At 38.8% G+C, this 17774-nt stretch overlaps 1 protein-coding gene across 1 annotated transcript in view; it reads right to left on the bottom strand.

Annotated features, from left to right (window-relative positions):
* The window catches only part of LOC311291147 (uncharacterized protein), a gene marked incomplete at both ends in the record, with an annotated part of 96466 nt that extends 79921 nt beyond the window's left edge, over positions 1 to 16545 (bottom strand). The window contains 9 exons of the mRNA XM_084410020.1: positions 6978 to 7151; positions 7531 to 7704; positions 7914 to 8084; positions 12482 to 12655; positions 12805 to 12975; positions 13480 to 13647; positions 13825 to 13995; positions 15548 to 15609; positions 16498 to 16545. Coding sequence (XP_084266146.1) covers positions 6978 to 7151; positions 7531 to 7704; positions 7914 to 8084; positions 12482 to 12655; positions 12805 to 12975; positions 13480 to 13647; positions 13825 to 13995; positions 15548 to 15609; positions 16498 to 16545 — 1313 coding nt within the window. The remainder of the gene's footprint in view (positions 1 to 6977; positions 7152 to 7530; positions 7705 to 7913; positions 8085 to 12481; positions 12656 to 12804; positions 12976 to 13479; positions 13648 to 13824; positions 13996 to 15547; positions 15610 to 16497) is intronic.
* Positions 16546 to 17774: the final 1229 nt, after the last annotated feature.

The following is a 17774-nucleotide window of genomic DNA, read 5'->3' as shown; positions in this document are numbered from 1 at the left end:
GGGGCACGATGTGTCGGACCTCCTCCATCTGCTCCTGAGCAGCATACAACTGTTGGGCGCAGTTCTTCACCGCATCGCAGAACAACCCAACCTGGCAGATTGGGGAGTCCAGGATCCGAACCTTGTCCGCATCCGCCATATCAACCAGGCTGAGAACCAGCACGGCCTGCCCCGAGAAACCAATCATCCAAGGAGGAGTCCACAGGGAATGGTTACGGGCAGAATCTCCATCACTATCCTACGATCACCCAAATAACACGGCACCCGAGGGTGGGGTGTAGAAATGGGGACTCCTAGATCTCAACACAGAGACAGTCATGTTACCGCAATGAGAACCCAAACTATCCACAAAAGCTGCTTCAGCATGCTGTGAGCCCAAACACGTGATGCAACAATTGTGACCGTCACAGGGGGACAGGGAACAACCGCATCCAGAAACCCACGGGCTGAATGACATCTTGAAAATGACGCAAATGCACCCGTGTGGTTCTTTCAGGAAATAAATGCTCTCACCAGTGCCAGGGCACACAGGGGAATAATCACGGCAACACTCACAGGGATAGTGCAGCCTGTACCAGTGAAGCACTCACTCTCTTCGCCCTCAACCGGCCGTCAGACAAACAAACACAAATAGAGATTTGCTTTACTGTTACTGTTGGCATCAGAGCATGTGAGCGGAGTGGAGCGGTGAGAATCTCCGCTCATCGCTCACTGAACTGTTCACCCCTCCGCTCCCCCGCTCAAAGCTACATCAGGCCGCTCCGCTCATTTTCGCTCAGCGCTCAACGCAGTTTGCTTCGCGCTCCACTCAAATCACCCCCCGCTCGCTCCAAAAAAGGAAAAAAAATCTACATGTATATCACTTGTAGCGGTCCCCAACCTTTTTTGCGCCACGGACCGGTTTAAAATCAGACAATATCAGACACGGACCGGTCTTCAAGGTGTGTGGCGGATAAATACAACAAAAATGATTAAAATGATACGACTGGCATAAAAACTGGGGTATTTTTTTAAATAGCCTATAATAATAAACGTGAATCCAATGTGTAGGCTTACTCGCAACTTTATTAACAGCGTCCTCTAACATCGCGCAGGCAAATGAGAAAGTCTGAAAACAAACAAAATGCCCCCAAAAGAAAAAAAATCTCTATGTTTTCAGTGCTGATGCGTTCACGTAACATGTAAGGGCACCTAAAAGCTGTCACAACGAACCGGCAAAATGATTATGAATATGTAAAATATAGCAGAAGACATTTTAATTTTTTTTATGTCTGTCGGCTGGAAAGATGCTGACTCGTGATCTTCGCAGTAGTGAACGCGCCTGAGAGAAATGCACATTTCATACGGGAGAGCAGTCTGTTTTCTTTCGTTTTGAATTGTTCTGTTTAAAAGTAGACATTTCAAGCTTTATATATATGTCTCAGGTGTGTGAGGCAAGTAGGCTATACGCTGGTTCATTCATGAGACAAACTCCAGGTTCACGCCGGCGCCTTCGTATCGTGGTTATCTATTTTCTAATATATTTACTTCTTATTAAATCCAGACAATGGTTGATGAAACCTTGATTAAAATTAAGATACAATTAATACAAAACGAAATTAATTTTAAAGACAGGCTTTGTGCTTTCTGTCTGAGGTCTGAGTGAAAGGTTTAAAGCAGTCTTATGCCGCTTTCAGAGCGCTCACGTCCGTAATGGAGAACTGTCCCGTCCATAACATTTTTTTTTTTTTTGTATAAATTTCTAAATAAATGTGACTTATAGTCCAGTGCGAGGCTAGGCCTATGTTTTTTCTTCTTCATGGCGCATTTTTTGACTGATGCGCCTTATAGGCTACTCCGGAGCGACTTATATTGATAGGCTACACCTGTATGAATTCTCATTTTACTTTTTGAACTCCATTATTGAGCCGAGTTTTGCCTGAAAATAGTCTACTGTTGATGACTGTGCAAGACAAATGGATTCAGGGTCAGGCTTGACTGAGCATGCTTCAGACTCGTGGTGTGAGCGGAGCGGAGCGAAATTGGAGCGGGAAATGCGACGCTCCGTCCTTTTGAAATTGCCGCTCTGCGCTCTGTCCAAGATCCGCCCGCTCGCGCTCCCCGCTCGCTCCCGCTCCACTCCGCTCACATGCTCTGGTTGGCATCCAGGCTAATGATTTCGTACAGAAAGGCCTTAAAAAACTGCTAGATGTGCTTATTTTTCGACTCTCTTAGAATAAAAACACAACCCTAGGTATTTATCTGATACAGTGGCAAAATTAACAAGAAATAAAGCTTCTACTTCTGAAGTTTCCAAAGAGCATAGCAGTAATGACTTTATGAACTTCTTTACTTACAAGACTGATAATATTAGAGAGAAAATGATAACTATGCAACCGCCTACTACAGTATCGCATCAGGCAGATCTGACATATCATATAATGTCCCTGAGGAAAAATGTAATTCATTCGTTGCAATAGGAGAGGAAGAATAGTCTAAACTCGTTAAATCATCTAAATTAGTGGTTCTCAAAGGGGGCGGTACCATCCCCCAGGGGGCGTTCAGAGAACAACGGGGGGGCGTTGGAAGCAAGATTTTTGAAAGGGGGGCATTCAGGTGTTATTGGGGGGCGTTCACGAGTTTAAATGTATAACGCAAATTTTTGTTCATTTACTTTTATTCATTTTAAGCATTTAGTAATTTAGTTGTAATAAACACTTTAAGTGGGCTAATTTTTTGTTAAATTATGTTGTAAAACATATGCGCAGACAGAGTGTGATATCATATTGTGTGCGCACGCGCGTCTATGCTGCGCGTGAAAGAATACCTCAGCAGCTCTCAAAAAAAAAAAACATAAAAATAAAAAATTCGTCCGCACCCGCTCCACTCCTGACCGCAAGTCCACCGTCAGTGTTGTAGGTAGGCACTAGGCAAGTTTTTTTGTGTTCATTTTTATTGCAGTACGATTGAAAGCAGTATCAATAATGTCAAAAATATGATGTGCAGTCAAGTTCGGTTGTGTGTGCTGTGAGTGTTCTCACCGATACGCTTGTTGTGATTCGGAGTTTTGACGAGTTGTATTTTGACGACTTGATAATATTTCTTATTCAAAAGTTTAGAATGCCTAACATTCTAAAATCTTCCAGTTTAATGCAACATGTAGCCTATTGTTACTTTTGCAACGATTATTTTTCCAGTCATAGACCAGCGCTCAAGCACCGACTACAATCCAGCGCTGAGAAGAATCAGCATTCATGTGCTCAAAAATGTGTTTCGCGCTGACAACAATCTAGTGGTGCCTAGAATCATGCAGCGGAGGAATGGAAAGTTGACAAGCCATTAAAAAGTATTGACTTAAGAAACACTTAAATTTTTTCAAATATTTTCAATAAATCATGTTCCCATTCACTCTGGCGACGAATTTTAAAGTTAATTAAACTAAAATCTATTTATGTAAAACTTTTACATGTGTAGGCATTAACTAGTTCCAATCCCTAATGCCAAAATGTTTTCTTTGTTCACCAAGTAATTTACTGGTCAGGCATTATTGTTAACTCGCAAGACAGTAAGGAGAAAATGACAATTTGATGGATAATTTAAATATATTCTGCAATCACATTTTGGTAATGTATTCATTCCGCCATCACATCTGAGCGCGAAACGCTGCTTGGGTAGTTTCAAGATATAAAAATAATTAATAATACAATAATAATTTAATTGGTCAATGTGTTTAATCTTGTTAGAAGATTTCTTTTTTTTTACTTTTTACTTTTTTTTTTTAACTTTTTTTACAAATTAATCATGACAAACCAAATTAATTGTAATTGTATTAATTATACTATTGATGAAAACAAGCTGATACCAAGGTATTTTAGGCCTACAATTCTAACATAATTTTTCATGAAAAATCATGGATTGTATTTATTTATTTTTCGAAAGTAAGGTTAATGTAAGCAAGCTTCTTGCAATACTCTCCTAAAATGCGTTATAAAACCTAAGTGCAAACATTACCGCTTTAATGACCGTCCTTTATTTTTCAGTGCATTTGTTTTACAATATATGGCTATTACTGTCATGGGATTAATATTATAACTATTATTATGTAGTAGTGTAATGTAGACGGACACAACTAAAAGAGGTTTGAATTTTTCTTTGTTTAATTTTCACACTGAATATGGGTTGGTGCTTTACATTTTGAACTCTCAAAGTGCTCCAGATTGATGAATTTAACATTACAATGCACAAATTTTTTTTGGGGGGGGGGAATGGTATGGGGCGGCATGCCCCCGAACCCCCCCGCTGGATTAATCGCTGTGGAGTATAGTTCAGTTGTATTAATAAATGACAATTTTGCACTTATTTCATCTGTTAACACTCACTCGTTCCTGGGCGCTCATTAGTTTGGGTGGGGACCTGGATATTGGATAGGGGGCGCTGGCCCAAAAAAGGTTGAGAACCACTGATCTAAATCGACAACATGCATGTTAGGCCCTATACCGATTAAGCTACTGAAATAGATGCTTCCATAGGTCATAGATCCTCTCCTTAATATCATTAATTCATCTTTGTCACTAGGGTATGTACCGAAAACTTTTAAGCTGGCTATTATTAAGCCTCTTATTAAAAAAACAAAAAAAACTCTTATTGAACCAATCTCGAGTCTACCCTTTTTGTCAAAAATACTAGAAAAGGCAGTATCCTCTCAACTATGCTCCTTTTTAGAAAGAAATGATATCTGCGAGAATTTCCAGTAAGTATTTAGATCGTATCATATTGCTGAGACCGCTCTCATTAGTGTAATGATTTGCTCTTATCAAATGATTATCAAATGACAAATGATTTGCTCTTATCATCTGATCGTGGTTGTATCTCGCTATTAGTGCTGCATTTGACACTGTCGACCACAACATTCTTTTGAATAGACTCGAAAATTATGTTAGCATTAGTGGAATTGCTTTAAATCATATTTATCTGACCATTATCAGTTTGTAGTAGTAAACGAAGATATGTCATTTTGATCACACGTTCAGAATGGAGTACCACAAGGCTCAGTACTAGGACCATTGTTGTTCACTCTGTACATGCTACCCTTGGGAGATATCATTAGGAAGCATGGGATTAGTTTTCACTGTTATGCTGATGATCCTCAGCTCTATATATATATCTTTGCACCCCGACGAAACACACCAATTAAAAAAATTAACACAATGCATAGCTGATCGGTTCTGTCAACACTGCATTGGCTCCCTATTAAACATGGTATAAATTTTTCAATATTGCTAATTACTTTCAAAGCACTAAATGGTTTAGCTCCCCAGTACTTAAGTGAGCTCTTAATGCATTATAGTCCTTCACGTCTATTGTGATCTCAAAATTCTGGCCAGTTGATAATCAAAATCGACTGCTGGCTGTAGATCCTTTTCCTATTTAGCACCTAAACTTTAGAACAGTCTTCCTAACATTGTCCGGGAAGCAGACAAACTCTGTCAGTTTAAATCTAGATTAAAAACACATCTCTTCAACCTGGCATACACAAACAACACTATACATTCCTATTATTAAAATCAGTTAAATGATTATTAGGCTGCATAGATTAGGTCAGCCAGAACCTGGAACACTTCTTATAACACCTGATGTTATCGCTACATTATAAAAAGAATGCCATCTTCGCTAATGTTAGTCTATTTTGAGGTTAACTGTAATCAGCTGGAACCGGGCCGTATCTAGATCAGATGGTGGAACCTCGCCTAGACACGACCACAACGCATCCCTGAAGTGTCAGCAGAGGTTGTCAACTAGACTGTCCCCTGTGAAGGCCTCATTGACACGACAGCCATCGGCACTGATCCTCAACAAACTCGTCTCTATACGCGCAAGATTACACCGATCTTCAACCAGATGGAACTGGATAATATTCTGAATGTTCGAATCTGACTTCTGACCTGTAATGCTGCCTGAATCATAATCATACACTGTTCGTTCGTTGGCCAGAGGAGAACTGGCCTCCCGACTGAGCCTGGTTTCTCCCAAGGTTTTTTTCTCCATTCTGTCACCTGATGGAGTTTTTAGTTCCTTGCCACTGTCGCCTTTTTCGCCTTTCTTCGCCTTTGTTGCCATTGGTTTTTGGCTTGCTTAGTTGGGGACATTTAATTTATTATTCAAAAATATTATTGATCTGCCTGCATTGACACCATAATATCAGAACTGAATGAACTGAGCTTGACGATGACATGACGGTTTTCTCCAGAGTGGCTATATTTATATATACACATACACACACACACACACACACACACACATATATAAATGAACTAAATTAATAACTTTTTGTTTCTTTTCTTTTCGTTTTTTTACAACAAAAATGAATCTTCACTGAGCTTACTTAAGCTGGACTGTGACGCTATTTTCTTCTGGAAACAAACTTTGCTGCATTATTTTCCTGTTATCTCTGTAAAGCTGCTTTGAAACAATCTGTATTGTAAAAAGTGCTAGATAAAGAAAGGCGACTTGACTAAATGAAGGTGACTTGACTTAAACCATACTAAAGTTCACACAACAACTACCAGTTCAAACACTTTAAGGAAACATTAAAACTGTGTACGGCTTGCATCGGTCATTGGTGGACCATAAAGCTGAGTTTGCTAAGTTTGTTCCACACGCAGCCGCTAGATGGCAACATTAGCTTGTGAAGTGGTGTCGGAAGTAATCTAAACACAAAATAAATGTAGCCCATTTAAAAATGCAGCATTTTGCAGATTGTTCAGTAACAGTTTAAAGTCAATTTGGAATTCATGTGGGAATCACTTCTCAGAAAAACACAAGAATTACATCTTTGTGTTCTGTTAAGACAATGTAATGCAATGTTCCAGACAATCATAACCTTCCATATTTTGTGATGTGATTAAATAAACAATAAATCAAAAGAAGACATGTCTTCCCAACTGATTTAGCATTGCATTATGGTTGCAGAAAGTTAAAGTACAATGATATTTCTTCACCTGATGGTTTTCAATCTAGAGTGCACATCCTGTAGTAAATCATCAAGCTCCTTCACTCCTGATTGTCCAGGATCATTTCCTGTGAGATCCAGCTCTATCAGGTGTGAAGGGTTTGATCTCAGAGCTGAAGCCAGAGCTTTATAACCTTCTTCTGTGATACTACAGTCTGAAAGTCTGAAAAAACAAAATAATATTATGAATTCTTTGTTGAGAGATAATTTATCATACAAGTACTGAGCTTTACAAATAATTCTGACAAACTAACAAAAATGTATGCTAAACTTGTGTGCTTTTCTCCAAAATGATCTATACTGTATATACATTACCAAAACCTTGATAATAAATGTATTAATTGAATCAACTGTCCAAAATAACTGACTTATTCAATCAAAATGATTTTCTTCAGTTACACACAAAAGGAGATGTTAGGCAGGACATTAGGGTGTCACAGTAAAACTGAGTTGAAAAGAGTCAAATTATAGCCTTCATTTTCATCATGTTATCTAATCAAACATAAATGTATATAGAAATGTGCAATGATATAAATACACACTTCAGCTTTTCCAGACTGCATTGTGTATTTTCCAACAGAACACAGATCTTCTTCATTCCAGAGTTTCCTAGTTTATTCTCACTCAGATCCAGCTCTATCAGGTTTGAAGGGTTTGAATTAAACGCTGAAGTCAGAGCAGCACAACCTTCTGCTGTAATGCTGTTATTATTCAGCCTAAAGAGAAAGAAAAAGTCAGGACACATTCTTCAGTTTCACTCAAAACCTTTTTTAATGGAAAACAATGATAATTTTAATCGAAAACAAGGTACTGAAAATATGATTTATTATTTTCTGCCACCACAACAATAATAAAAAAGAATAATGGTTCTTATTCTGCAAACCCTTTAAAGAACAGCAATGACAGTAAAATGTACAATACTCACATCAGTGTGTTGAGTTTACAGTGTTTATCCTGCAGTAGAGCAGCGATCTGATTCACTCCTGTGTCTCTTAGTTCATGTTCACTCAGATTCAGTTCTCTCAGGAGTAACGGGTTTTTACCCACAATTCCTCTCACATACTGACAGGCTTTATCTGCAGCAGGACTCAAAAACCTGAAAGGGAAGATGAAGCAGAATTCAATTCAGTTCAAAACTAAACTTGATCTCATGAAAATAGCATCTGATTGTCTTGAATTTACTTTGATGCAACAGATCATTTAGTCAAGTAATATTTATATTAATAATTCATCTGCACTAGGGATGCCCTCGACTAAAGAATTTTCTAATCATCTAGTTAGTTCAATTAGGGCAGGGGTGCCCAATCCTGCTCCTGCCATTGACTGTCCTGCACAGTTCATTTCCAACCCTAATCAAACACACCTGTAGCAATCAATTAAGGTCTTCAGGATCACTTGAAAATTAAAGACAGGTGTGTTTGATTAGGTTTGAAGATGGCTGCGCTCTGTGAAGTGTGGTAGGCTTAAGCATCAAATATACGTTTCTTTTTCTTGCCTAAAGTGTGAGTAGAAGCAAACACACACACACAAAAAAAAAGGAGCACAGGAAAAGTTTACGATGGGCCCGAAGAAATCAGCAGCGGAGGCAAAGATGGAGAATGACTTGGAGGAAATCCGCGAGTCCCTAAATTATATGTCTGGGGAGTTACCGAAAGTGACGCAACAGCTGATGAAGCTAGCGGAGCTTTTTGAAGAAGTGAAACAACTTAAAAATATTGTAAGAGAAAGAGACAAAACCATCGAGGAGCTTGAGAAAAGAATCGACAACCTAGAGCAGTACACCAGAATGGAAGATGTAATAATTACAGGTCTTACCACCAAGCCGCGCTCTTATGCTAGAGCAGCTATGGAAGGCAGAAATATAAGTGAGGATGCACATGTCGAGGATTTGCAAACGCTGGAAGAGCAAGTTGTGAACTTTCTGGCAGAGAAGGATGTTTACCTGGATCCGAACGCCATCTCGGCATGCCATACTTTGCCGCGGAAGGACAAGGCTAATCCAGCTATCATCTTGCGCTTTGCAAATCGCAAACATAAGACAGAACTCATGCGTCAAGGGAAGAAGTTAAAAGGAACATCAGTGTATCTGAATGATCATCTCACAAAGAAAGCGACAGGAATTGCCAGAGAAGCGCGTATCCTGAAAAAAAATGGGAAGATCAAAGCGACATGGACGAGGAACTGTAAGATATTTATCCAGCTAAATGGGCGCACTCCAGAACAAGCTAAAGTCATATTGGTAAGAGAAATGAAAGACCTTGACCAATTTAAATAATGTTGATAATGCCACTGAGTATTATTCTTGATACAACTCGAGAGAAGACCAGCTCTAGTGTTTATGGGAAAGACAATTCTGTCCAGATGGGAGGACATGGATGCTCACAGGTGATATCTTGCCTCATTATTATTTTTAGTTACGCAGCGGATGTTTCCTGGATGAATAATTTAACACGAAGTAGACAATGGATTAATGGATATTTTTTTGTTGGACTGAGGATATACTATAATGCTGCAAATGGACAGAGTGTGTTCGTCTGGCGTTGGATGGAGGATTTAAGTTTTGGGACATTTTTTTCAAGGGATATAATGACAGTGAGTCTCTTTCCTATTAGTGGTTGTTCCTATGGTATTCAGTGGAGTCGACAAGTGGATATCAATATTTCGAACACTCGGACTTTGGGCTTTGGATTTGGGAGGACTGTGAATTGTACGGGACATTTCCAAATGGACTGTAGTTTTATGTGTGCGTCTGATTGTGTGTTGTGTGTGTGCGTGTGTGTAATTATCAGTGTGTTGTCCGGGTATAAAACTGGATCTGTACGCTGTCTGTGTGTGTGTCCTGCGTACGTGTGCATAAATGTGTGCTCCATGAGCGTGAATGGTCTTGTGGTTGGGTTGTCCAACGTTATGTACTTTTGGTGGGAAGGTGTAGGTATGACAAAACTAAAAACAAATGTATGACAGTGAGGATGAATTAAGTGAAGTGGATATTGATAACAATGACGTAGAATTTATACATGGTAGTGAAGACATTTTTCTGTACGATGATATAAATTATAGAGCAAATGAGTTTGGCTGTGACATAGATCCGGATAAGCATTTGTTTAATAATATAATTAATGATTGTGATTACTACACTGACGAGCAATTTAAATGTATTAATATGAAGGGTGCCTTTAGTATTATACACTTTAATAGTAGCAGTTTGAACAAAAATTATAACGACATTAAAATAAAAATTCTGTCATCATTTACTCACCCACCCTCAAGTTGTTTCAAACCTGTATGAATTTCTTTCTTCTGCTGAACACAAAGGAAGATATTTTGAAGAATGTCAGTAACCAGACAGGTAACTGGAACCATTGACTTCCATAGTATATATTTTTTTCAGTCAATGGTTCCAGTTAACTGTTTGGTTACTGACATTCTTCAAAATATCTTCCTTTGTGTTCAGCACAACTTGAGGGTGAGTATATGATGACAGAATTTTAATTTTAAAGTGAACTATCCCTTTAACTGTCATGCAGCACACTACTATTCAACTTCCACACTCTGCACAAACATATGAATATGCACCAAATAATAATCACACGTTTTTCTATTTAGAATTTGAGCGAGCTGTACTATCAAGCTGCTAATACTTAATGTGATAAAAATGTGATGAGACATATGAGGACAGTAAATGATAGGCGAGCATTTGGATTTCCTGCCCAACTGTACAGCAGACTTGCCCTGAAGAAATCCCCCCCCCCCAGCGCACACGACAGCCCACCGCCAATGTACGCTCCACCGTTGCCCACCCATTAGTGAGAAACCTCATATATTTTTGTCATTATTTTGAGAATGCGAGACGCACACAAACACATGCCTATCTTCATAATTCTAGTTTTGAATTCAAAGTTTCAATACTGCTCAACACCAATTTTTATTCATGAAGATATTGCATTGCATATAATCCTGGTCAACTAGTTTAAAATTTAGAAACCCCTAGAAAACAGTAAAAAAAAAAAAAAAAACAGGAACGTTGTGTGTACATGTGATTTATTTTAAATTGGCTACTTAATTTATTATTCCAATATCCAAATATGATACTAAATCCCACAGGGAAAAGGGGATTTTCTATTTGTGACGTGCTGACTTTACATTTGAGCATTGCACATTTTAAACAGGACACGCATTAGCTGAATAAACGTTAGCCAATACAAACGTATTTATAGAAAACAGTTGACAATGAATAGGCAGGAGTCCTGTCACATGACCCAATAATAGCAAAACGAATCACTTATTCTAAAAAGAATATCAAGTAGCCTATAAGTTCGAATAAGATGAATACGACATATGAGGGATGTGTTAACGGTAAAGCGTCCGTCATTTAACGAATTTTAAAAACACGAATGGATAATACAAAATGCTTTCTGACATTTTGACACACAAGCAAGAACAAAATTTAAACTTAGCCCGTCAATTTTCATTTTACAATTATCTTCTCTCTCTGTGTGCGCGTGTCCGTGTTTGTGAGAGAGAGAGAGCGCAGCACTGAGACAACGGTAGCCTACTTTTAAATCCATAACTAACTAACGCGCTAGTTTTCATACAAAATAAATATGTAACATAAATAGGTATTTAGTTATTATTAACACAATAACGTAACATGCAGGCTACGTTTCTCAACACTGAGAATGAATAAATAAACACCTGTTTCTCGAGATTTGCACTTATCAGTCATCAACAAACAAATTACAGCACTTTCATAATCACTAAGCCATAGCGATTTCAATTTTATTTAGATTTATTGTTCAGGGTTACTTGAGCATTTTATAATTTGTATGGCTGATGATGTCTTCCTCTTATGTGAGTAATCATGATAATTGATAATTGAATCCAGATTAAGATAACTCAGTACAATATTTCAACTTTCCACATCCACCCCCAGGCCGTTTACCTTCAGGACTCAGAAGTACCTTGACTACTGTACTGTCCTTTTAAATCAGTCAGACGGAGGGCCGTGGGAGTGGAAGGGGGATCTAGCAGAATTCTTTACTGCTGTCGATTTTCAGTCTCTTTTTAATGATAGGCCTTACGAATCTGTCAATCATCACCGCTTGCTATTTGGGAAATGAACCCAGCGCTATGATTGGTCAAACTCTTCTTCTTTTGCTGTTGCTTTATTTGAGGACTCCGCATGCACAGAGGCGTCACCAGGTTTTTGCATAGAGTGAAAAATCGCACCAGCGTATTTTGAGGTCAAAATGCGTATCCGCTACGCAAAATGCGTTGGCAGGTCTGGTACAGTAATTACCACAAGGACCAGCCAATAATCATCTATCTGTTGTGGACTGCGTGACTTGCCACTTCCTGTGGAGTTTTTTTTTCTTCTGCGATTTACTAACTAATACAATTTTGGTCAACTAAGACTCTTCTCGTTGACTAGGCTACTAGGGTGCAGCCTAGTAGTCTGTACGTTATTTTCATTTATTTTTCATCATGTCTCACCTCAGTGTCTTGAGTTGACACTTCTGATCCTGTAGTAAATCATCGAGCTCCTTCACTCCTGATTGTCCAGGATCATTTCCTCTGAGATCCAGCTCTATCAGGTGTGAAGGGTTTGATCTCAGAGCTGAAGCCAGAGCTTTATAACCTTCTTCTGTGATACTGCAGTCTGAAAGTCTAGAGAAAAGACATTTATAACCACTCAAAAAAAATATATATATATTTACATGAAAAACCGTCAAATGCACTTTATTTATTGTATTTTCTTTAAATCAGAGAATAAAAAATGTGATTAGTAAAATAAAATAATGGTTCATTGAACTCACCTGAGTGTCTCCAGTGTGCAGTTTGTATTTTCTAATCCGTTCTGGAGTTTCGTCACTCCTGAATCCTGCAGATTATTGTTGCTGATGTCAAGCTCTTTCAGACTGGAGTTTGATCTCAGGACTGTAGCGAGAGCTGAACAGCTTTCCTCTGTTAGACCACACTTACGCAGCCTAAAATGATGAACAGAAGAGGGAGAATTTACAAACACAAAGTACTTGATGCCAACTTTTAATGATCACTGAAGATTAGTGCTTGTGAGCTCTGTAGGGTTCACCCGATTTAAGATAATTTAAATGTCCAATAAAAATGTTAGAAAAGTTCAACTCACATCAGTGTGTTGAGTTTACAGTGTTTATCCTGCAGTAGAGCAGCGATCTGATTCACTCGTGTCTCTCCTAGTTCATGTTCACTCAGATTCAGCTCTCTCAGGAGTAACGGGTTTTCACCCACAATTCCTCTCACATACTGACAGGCTTCATCTGCAGCAGGACTCAAAAACCTGGAAACAGAGTAATAAGTACATTACATGGCATTTCATTTTGGTATCTTCATATTCTTGTGAAAGGGCCTTTAGTCTTTACAAAATCTAATTTATAAATGTGTTTTTGACAGTTGAATTCTCTTTTGGCAAAAACGATATTAAGACTATTGAGTGTTGTTTTAATAGTACTCACCTCAGTGTCTTGAGTTGACACTTCTGATCCTGTAGTAAATCACTGAGCTCCTTCACTCCTGATTGTCCAGGATCATTTCCTGTGAGATCCAGCTCTATCAGGTGTGAAGATCTCAGAGCTGAAGCCAGAGCTTTATAACCTTCTTCTGTGATACTGCAGTCTGAAAGTCTAGAACAAAGACATTTATAACCACTCAAAAAAAAAAAAAAAAAAATGAAAATTTTTTTACATGAAAAATGGTCAAATGCACTTTATTTATTGTATTTTTTTTTAAATCAGAGAATAAATAAAAAAATAAATTAAAAATGTGATTAGTAAAATAAAATAATGGTTCATTGAACTCACCTGAGTCTCTCCAGTGTACAGTTTGTATTTTCTAATCCGGTCTGGAGTTTCTTCACTCCTGAATCCTGCAGATTATTGTTGCTGATGTCAAGCTCTTTCAGACTGGAGTTTGATCTCAGGACTGTAGCGAGAGCTGAACAGCTTTCCTCTGTTAGACCACACTTACGCAGCCTAAAATGATGAACAGAAGAGGGAGAATTTACAAACACAAAATACTTGATGCCAACATTTAGTGATCACTGAAGATTAGTGCTTGTGAGCTCTGTAGGGTTCACCCTAGGTAAGGATGGCTGACGCGAAACAGTCGTTCCGAAGCTTTGCGAGATCCCGAAGCGCAGATGTTTCGAAACACTGATCCGAAGCGTGATTCAAAACACCTATGTCACGTGACTATGGCCAAACAAAGCCTCGAAGTGTTTCATCAGGTGTGGTCCGCCGAATCAGCGTTTGATTGACACGGTCGGGAACAGGCCACACAGTCGCACATCTGTATAAAAGTGAAATCAACGCATATTGACCTCGTGGGTTTTTGTGAGAGGAGTTTGATTTTGAGATAGCGGATTTTTGGTGATATAGTGACATAGTGCGATTTGATTAGTTATAGGCTATTTAGACTTGCATTTAAATTTAACTGGAATTTAAATGAACTGGAAAGAGATAGCAGTAATCTTTCCTCATTTGTATGTCCTAGCTAAAAAAAATATCTCTGCCGTCGGCGTCAATGGCCTCGTGGTCAGTGCGCCGACATGTAGCGTCTTTGCACTCGGGCGTCCCGAGTTCAAATCCCGGCTCGTGGACCTTTCCCGCCTCGTTTTTTTGTCATCTCTCTACTGTCCTGTCACAATAACAGGAAAATCACCAAAACAATATATATATATATATATATATATATATATATATCTCTTTGCATGCCAGCAACAAGTGTCCCTTGTGAGAGGATTTTTTCAAAGGCTGGAGAAATTATCTGTAAAAAAAGAAGTAGTCTAAGTCCTTCCACAGCAGAGAAATTAATATTTTTGAATAAAAATCTCTAAAAAAGTGAGACATTGTGGCTTGATTTCTTTTATTAATATTCATTTTGCAAGACCAAAATAACATTATGCACAGTGAGGAGCCTATAGGTTACAATCTTCACATATTAGAAAATTATAATAATAAAAAAACAACAAATTTTTTTAATGGCTCGTCAAGGTTGTTTCAGATCAACACCTGCAAGTGACCACTAGGTGTCACCGTTGAGACGGGTGTCGGATTGATTCGAAGCCTCGAAACAATATGGCACATTTGGTTCAACTGTTTCATTGCTTCACGAGGCCTCGATCTGGCCATCACTAACCCTAGGGCAGTGGTTCTCAACCTCTCCTGAAGGGACCCCCTGACAGGCCATGTTTCTGTTTTAACCCTGAAATGGCACACCTGATTCAATTAATGAGTATTTATTAGAGTAGGAAGAGTAGGAATTAGTCAATTAATCAATTAGTCAACTACTCATTAAGCCTTTAATTAATTGAATCAGGTGTGCCATTTCAGGGTTAAAACAGAAACATGGCCTGTCAGGGGGTCCCTGCAGGAGAGGTTGAGAACCACTGCCCTAGGGTTTCAAGATTGTGAAAGGGCCTTTAGTCTTTTCAAAATCTAGTTAATAAATGTGTTTTTGACAGTTGAATTCTCTTTTGGCAAAAACTATATTAAGACTATTGAGTGTTGTTTTAATAGTACTCACCTCAGTGTCTTGAGTTGACACTTCTGATCCTGTAGTAAATCACTGAGCTCTTTCACTCCTGACTGTCCAGGATCATTTCCTCTGAGATCCAGCTCTATCAGGTGTGAAGATCTCAGAGCTGAAGCCAGAGCTTTATAACCTTCTTCTGTGATACTGCAATCTGAAAGTCTACAGAAAAATAAAATTCCATATTAAATTTTACTTTGTACAGTAGTTATGATTTATTAAAGCTGCCGTCTGCAAAAATTTTGTCCTCATAATCAGTGAAATCGACACTATAATCCGACAGAACAACATAAATAAGGTGGTTTTAGAAAAAAACCTGAGCTTCTAACTCCACCTGGAGCGTGTTATTTGTTTTGCAAAAATCCACCGCTCCCGGATCATCGGGTCCAATCAGCGCAGGGGGGTGTGAGATCTGACTGTCAATCACAGTTCGTGCACACGCCACAGATCCCCCCTCCCTCGCGGCTCGCACACGTTACAATATCACATGCACACGACCTGAGGACCTTAGGTCACCTGATGGAGTTTTAGGTCACCGTCAGGTCACTTGAAGTTTTTCGGTTCCTTGCCACTGTTGCGTTCGGCTTGCTCAGTTGGGGATATTTTGGGAATATTAATTTATTTTTATCAATCAATAAATTCCACTAGAAACAAACCTTGTTGTATTATTTTAATTTAATACTGTGAAGCTGCTTTGATACAATTTGTATTGTGAAAAGCGCTATACAAATATACTTGACTTGACTTGACACGACACGCCTGATGTTCGCCTGAAGATTGGACGAAGCGTGATGGCGAAGAGAAAATCTACTAACAAGCTTCCAATTCCTCGGTTATTGCTATCTATGGATAGATTAGCCAGGGCAGCCTACCTCCGAGTCCATGGTGTATCGATGCTGAAGAGACAGACGCGTTCACAGAAAATCAGGTACACACACACTGACGAGCACGACCTCGATGGGAGGTGCTCGCTGGTAGTGGGGGAGGGGCATGGGAGTTGTAAACATTCAAAATTTTGGCTAAGTCGACGCAATCTACCAGACTTGCCGACTGCAGCTTTAATTATGAAACAATAGTCTGAAATCGCAAAATATGACAAAAATCACACTATATCTGAACACCTAGATATGAGTAATTGTTTGCAGCAATGAGTAAAAATGTAACTGTAAAAGTTTACAGCATTTCACTACATTTGCAGAAGGAAGTATTTGTAACATGTTTGTAAACTTTAAAGAGAATATAAAGATCTACACGCTAAAATTAAAAGCTTGACAGTTTAGCTCTTGCAAGTGAAGAAATCAAGAGATTAGCAATTTTACTACTGTACTGTAAACCATTTATATATATTTTTTATTTTACAGTGCAAATGTATTAAAATAGTAACATACTTCTGTGTTTATTATTATTATTATTATTATTATTATTATATTTAAATGGTTTGGCTTACTAAAAACACCAGTGTGTGTTCAATTGTGTCAAGACACTAGAGGCTTTTGGAGGTGACCTGGATCCTGAGCCTGTCCCCAACATGATGAGAATGAGTTTAAGGTAGTCTTCCTGTGCAGCTGGTAAAATAATTCAACCAGGTACCAATGGTACCCATCGCAAATTTTCCCGACATACCTCTGCCAAAGAAGGCTGAGCCAACTAAACCTGCAATCAAGCTTGCACAAGCCTAAACTATGCCATAGAGGTTGTCAAGAATGCACATGCCTTGTCCTGCTCAGTTAGTTCCATCACTAACTACTCAGCTACTTCCTGCTCAGCTACTGTTCGGACGCTCTTGCTTACTGCTCCGCGCTTTGCTCTATCGCTTTTACATTTTATCTCCTATTTTTTCTATATTTGATTTCCTTTATTTTATTTCCTTTTATCACCTAATTTTAACTTCAGCAAATCAGCACAGTGCTCATACGACAAAGTTTGGATTACTACAAAAACTGAGAATTCTTTTACCCGACCAGCTTACATACCGGGAAAGGAAAACACAACTGCCTACAAGGATAAGAGAAAATGCCTCTTCTGGAATCTACTTGCTGCACCAACTGCCACAGACTTTTACAAAGGATTGCAGTTCTAGAAACAAAGTTATTTACGGGACCACCAAACCAGACGGAGCACACAACAGAGCTTCGTCATGGACACCCTCAGCATACAGCCGGTGAGTCCCATGAAACTAGTGCTCCTCGACAGGTAGAGAAACAAGCCGATCGACTTACTA

This window comes from Rutilus rutilus, assembly GCF_951802725.1.
Source record: "Rutilus rutilus genome assembly, chromosome: 5".
NCBI classification, from domain to species: domain Eukaryota; kingdom Metazoa; phylum Chordata; class Actinopteri; order Cypriniformes; family Leuciscidae; genus Rutilus; species Rutilus rutilus.
This window is presented reverse-complemented; position numbering and strand designations above follow the sequence as displayed.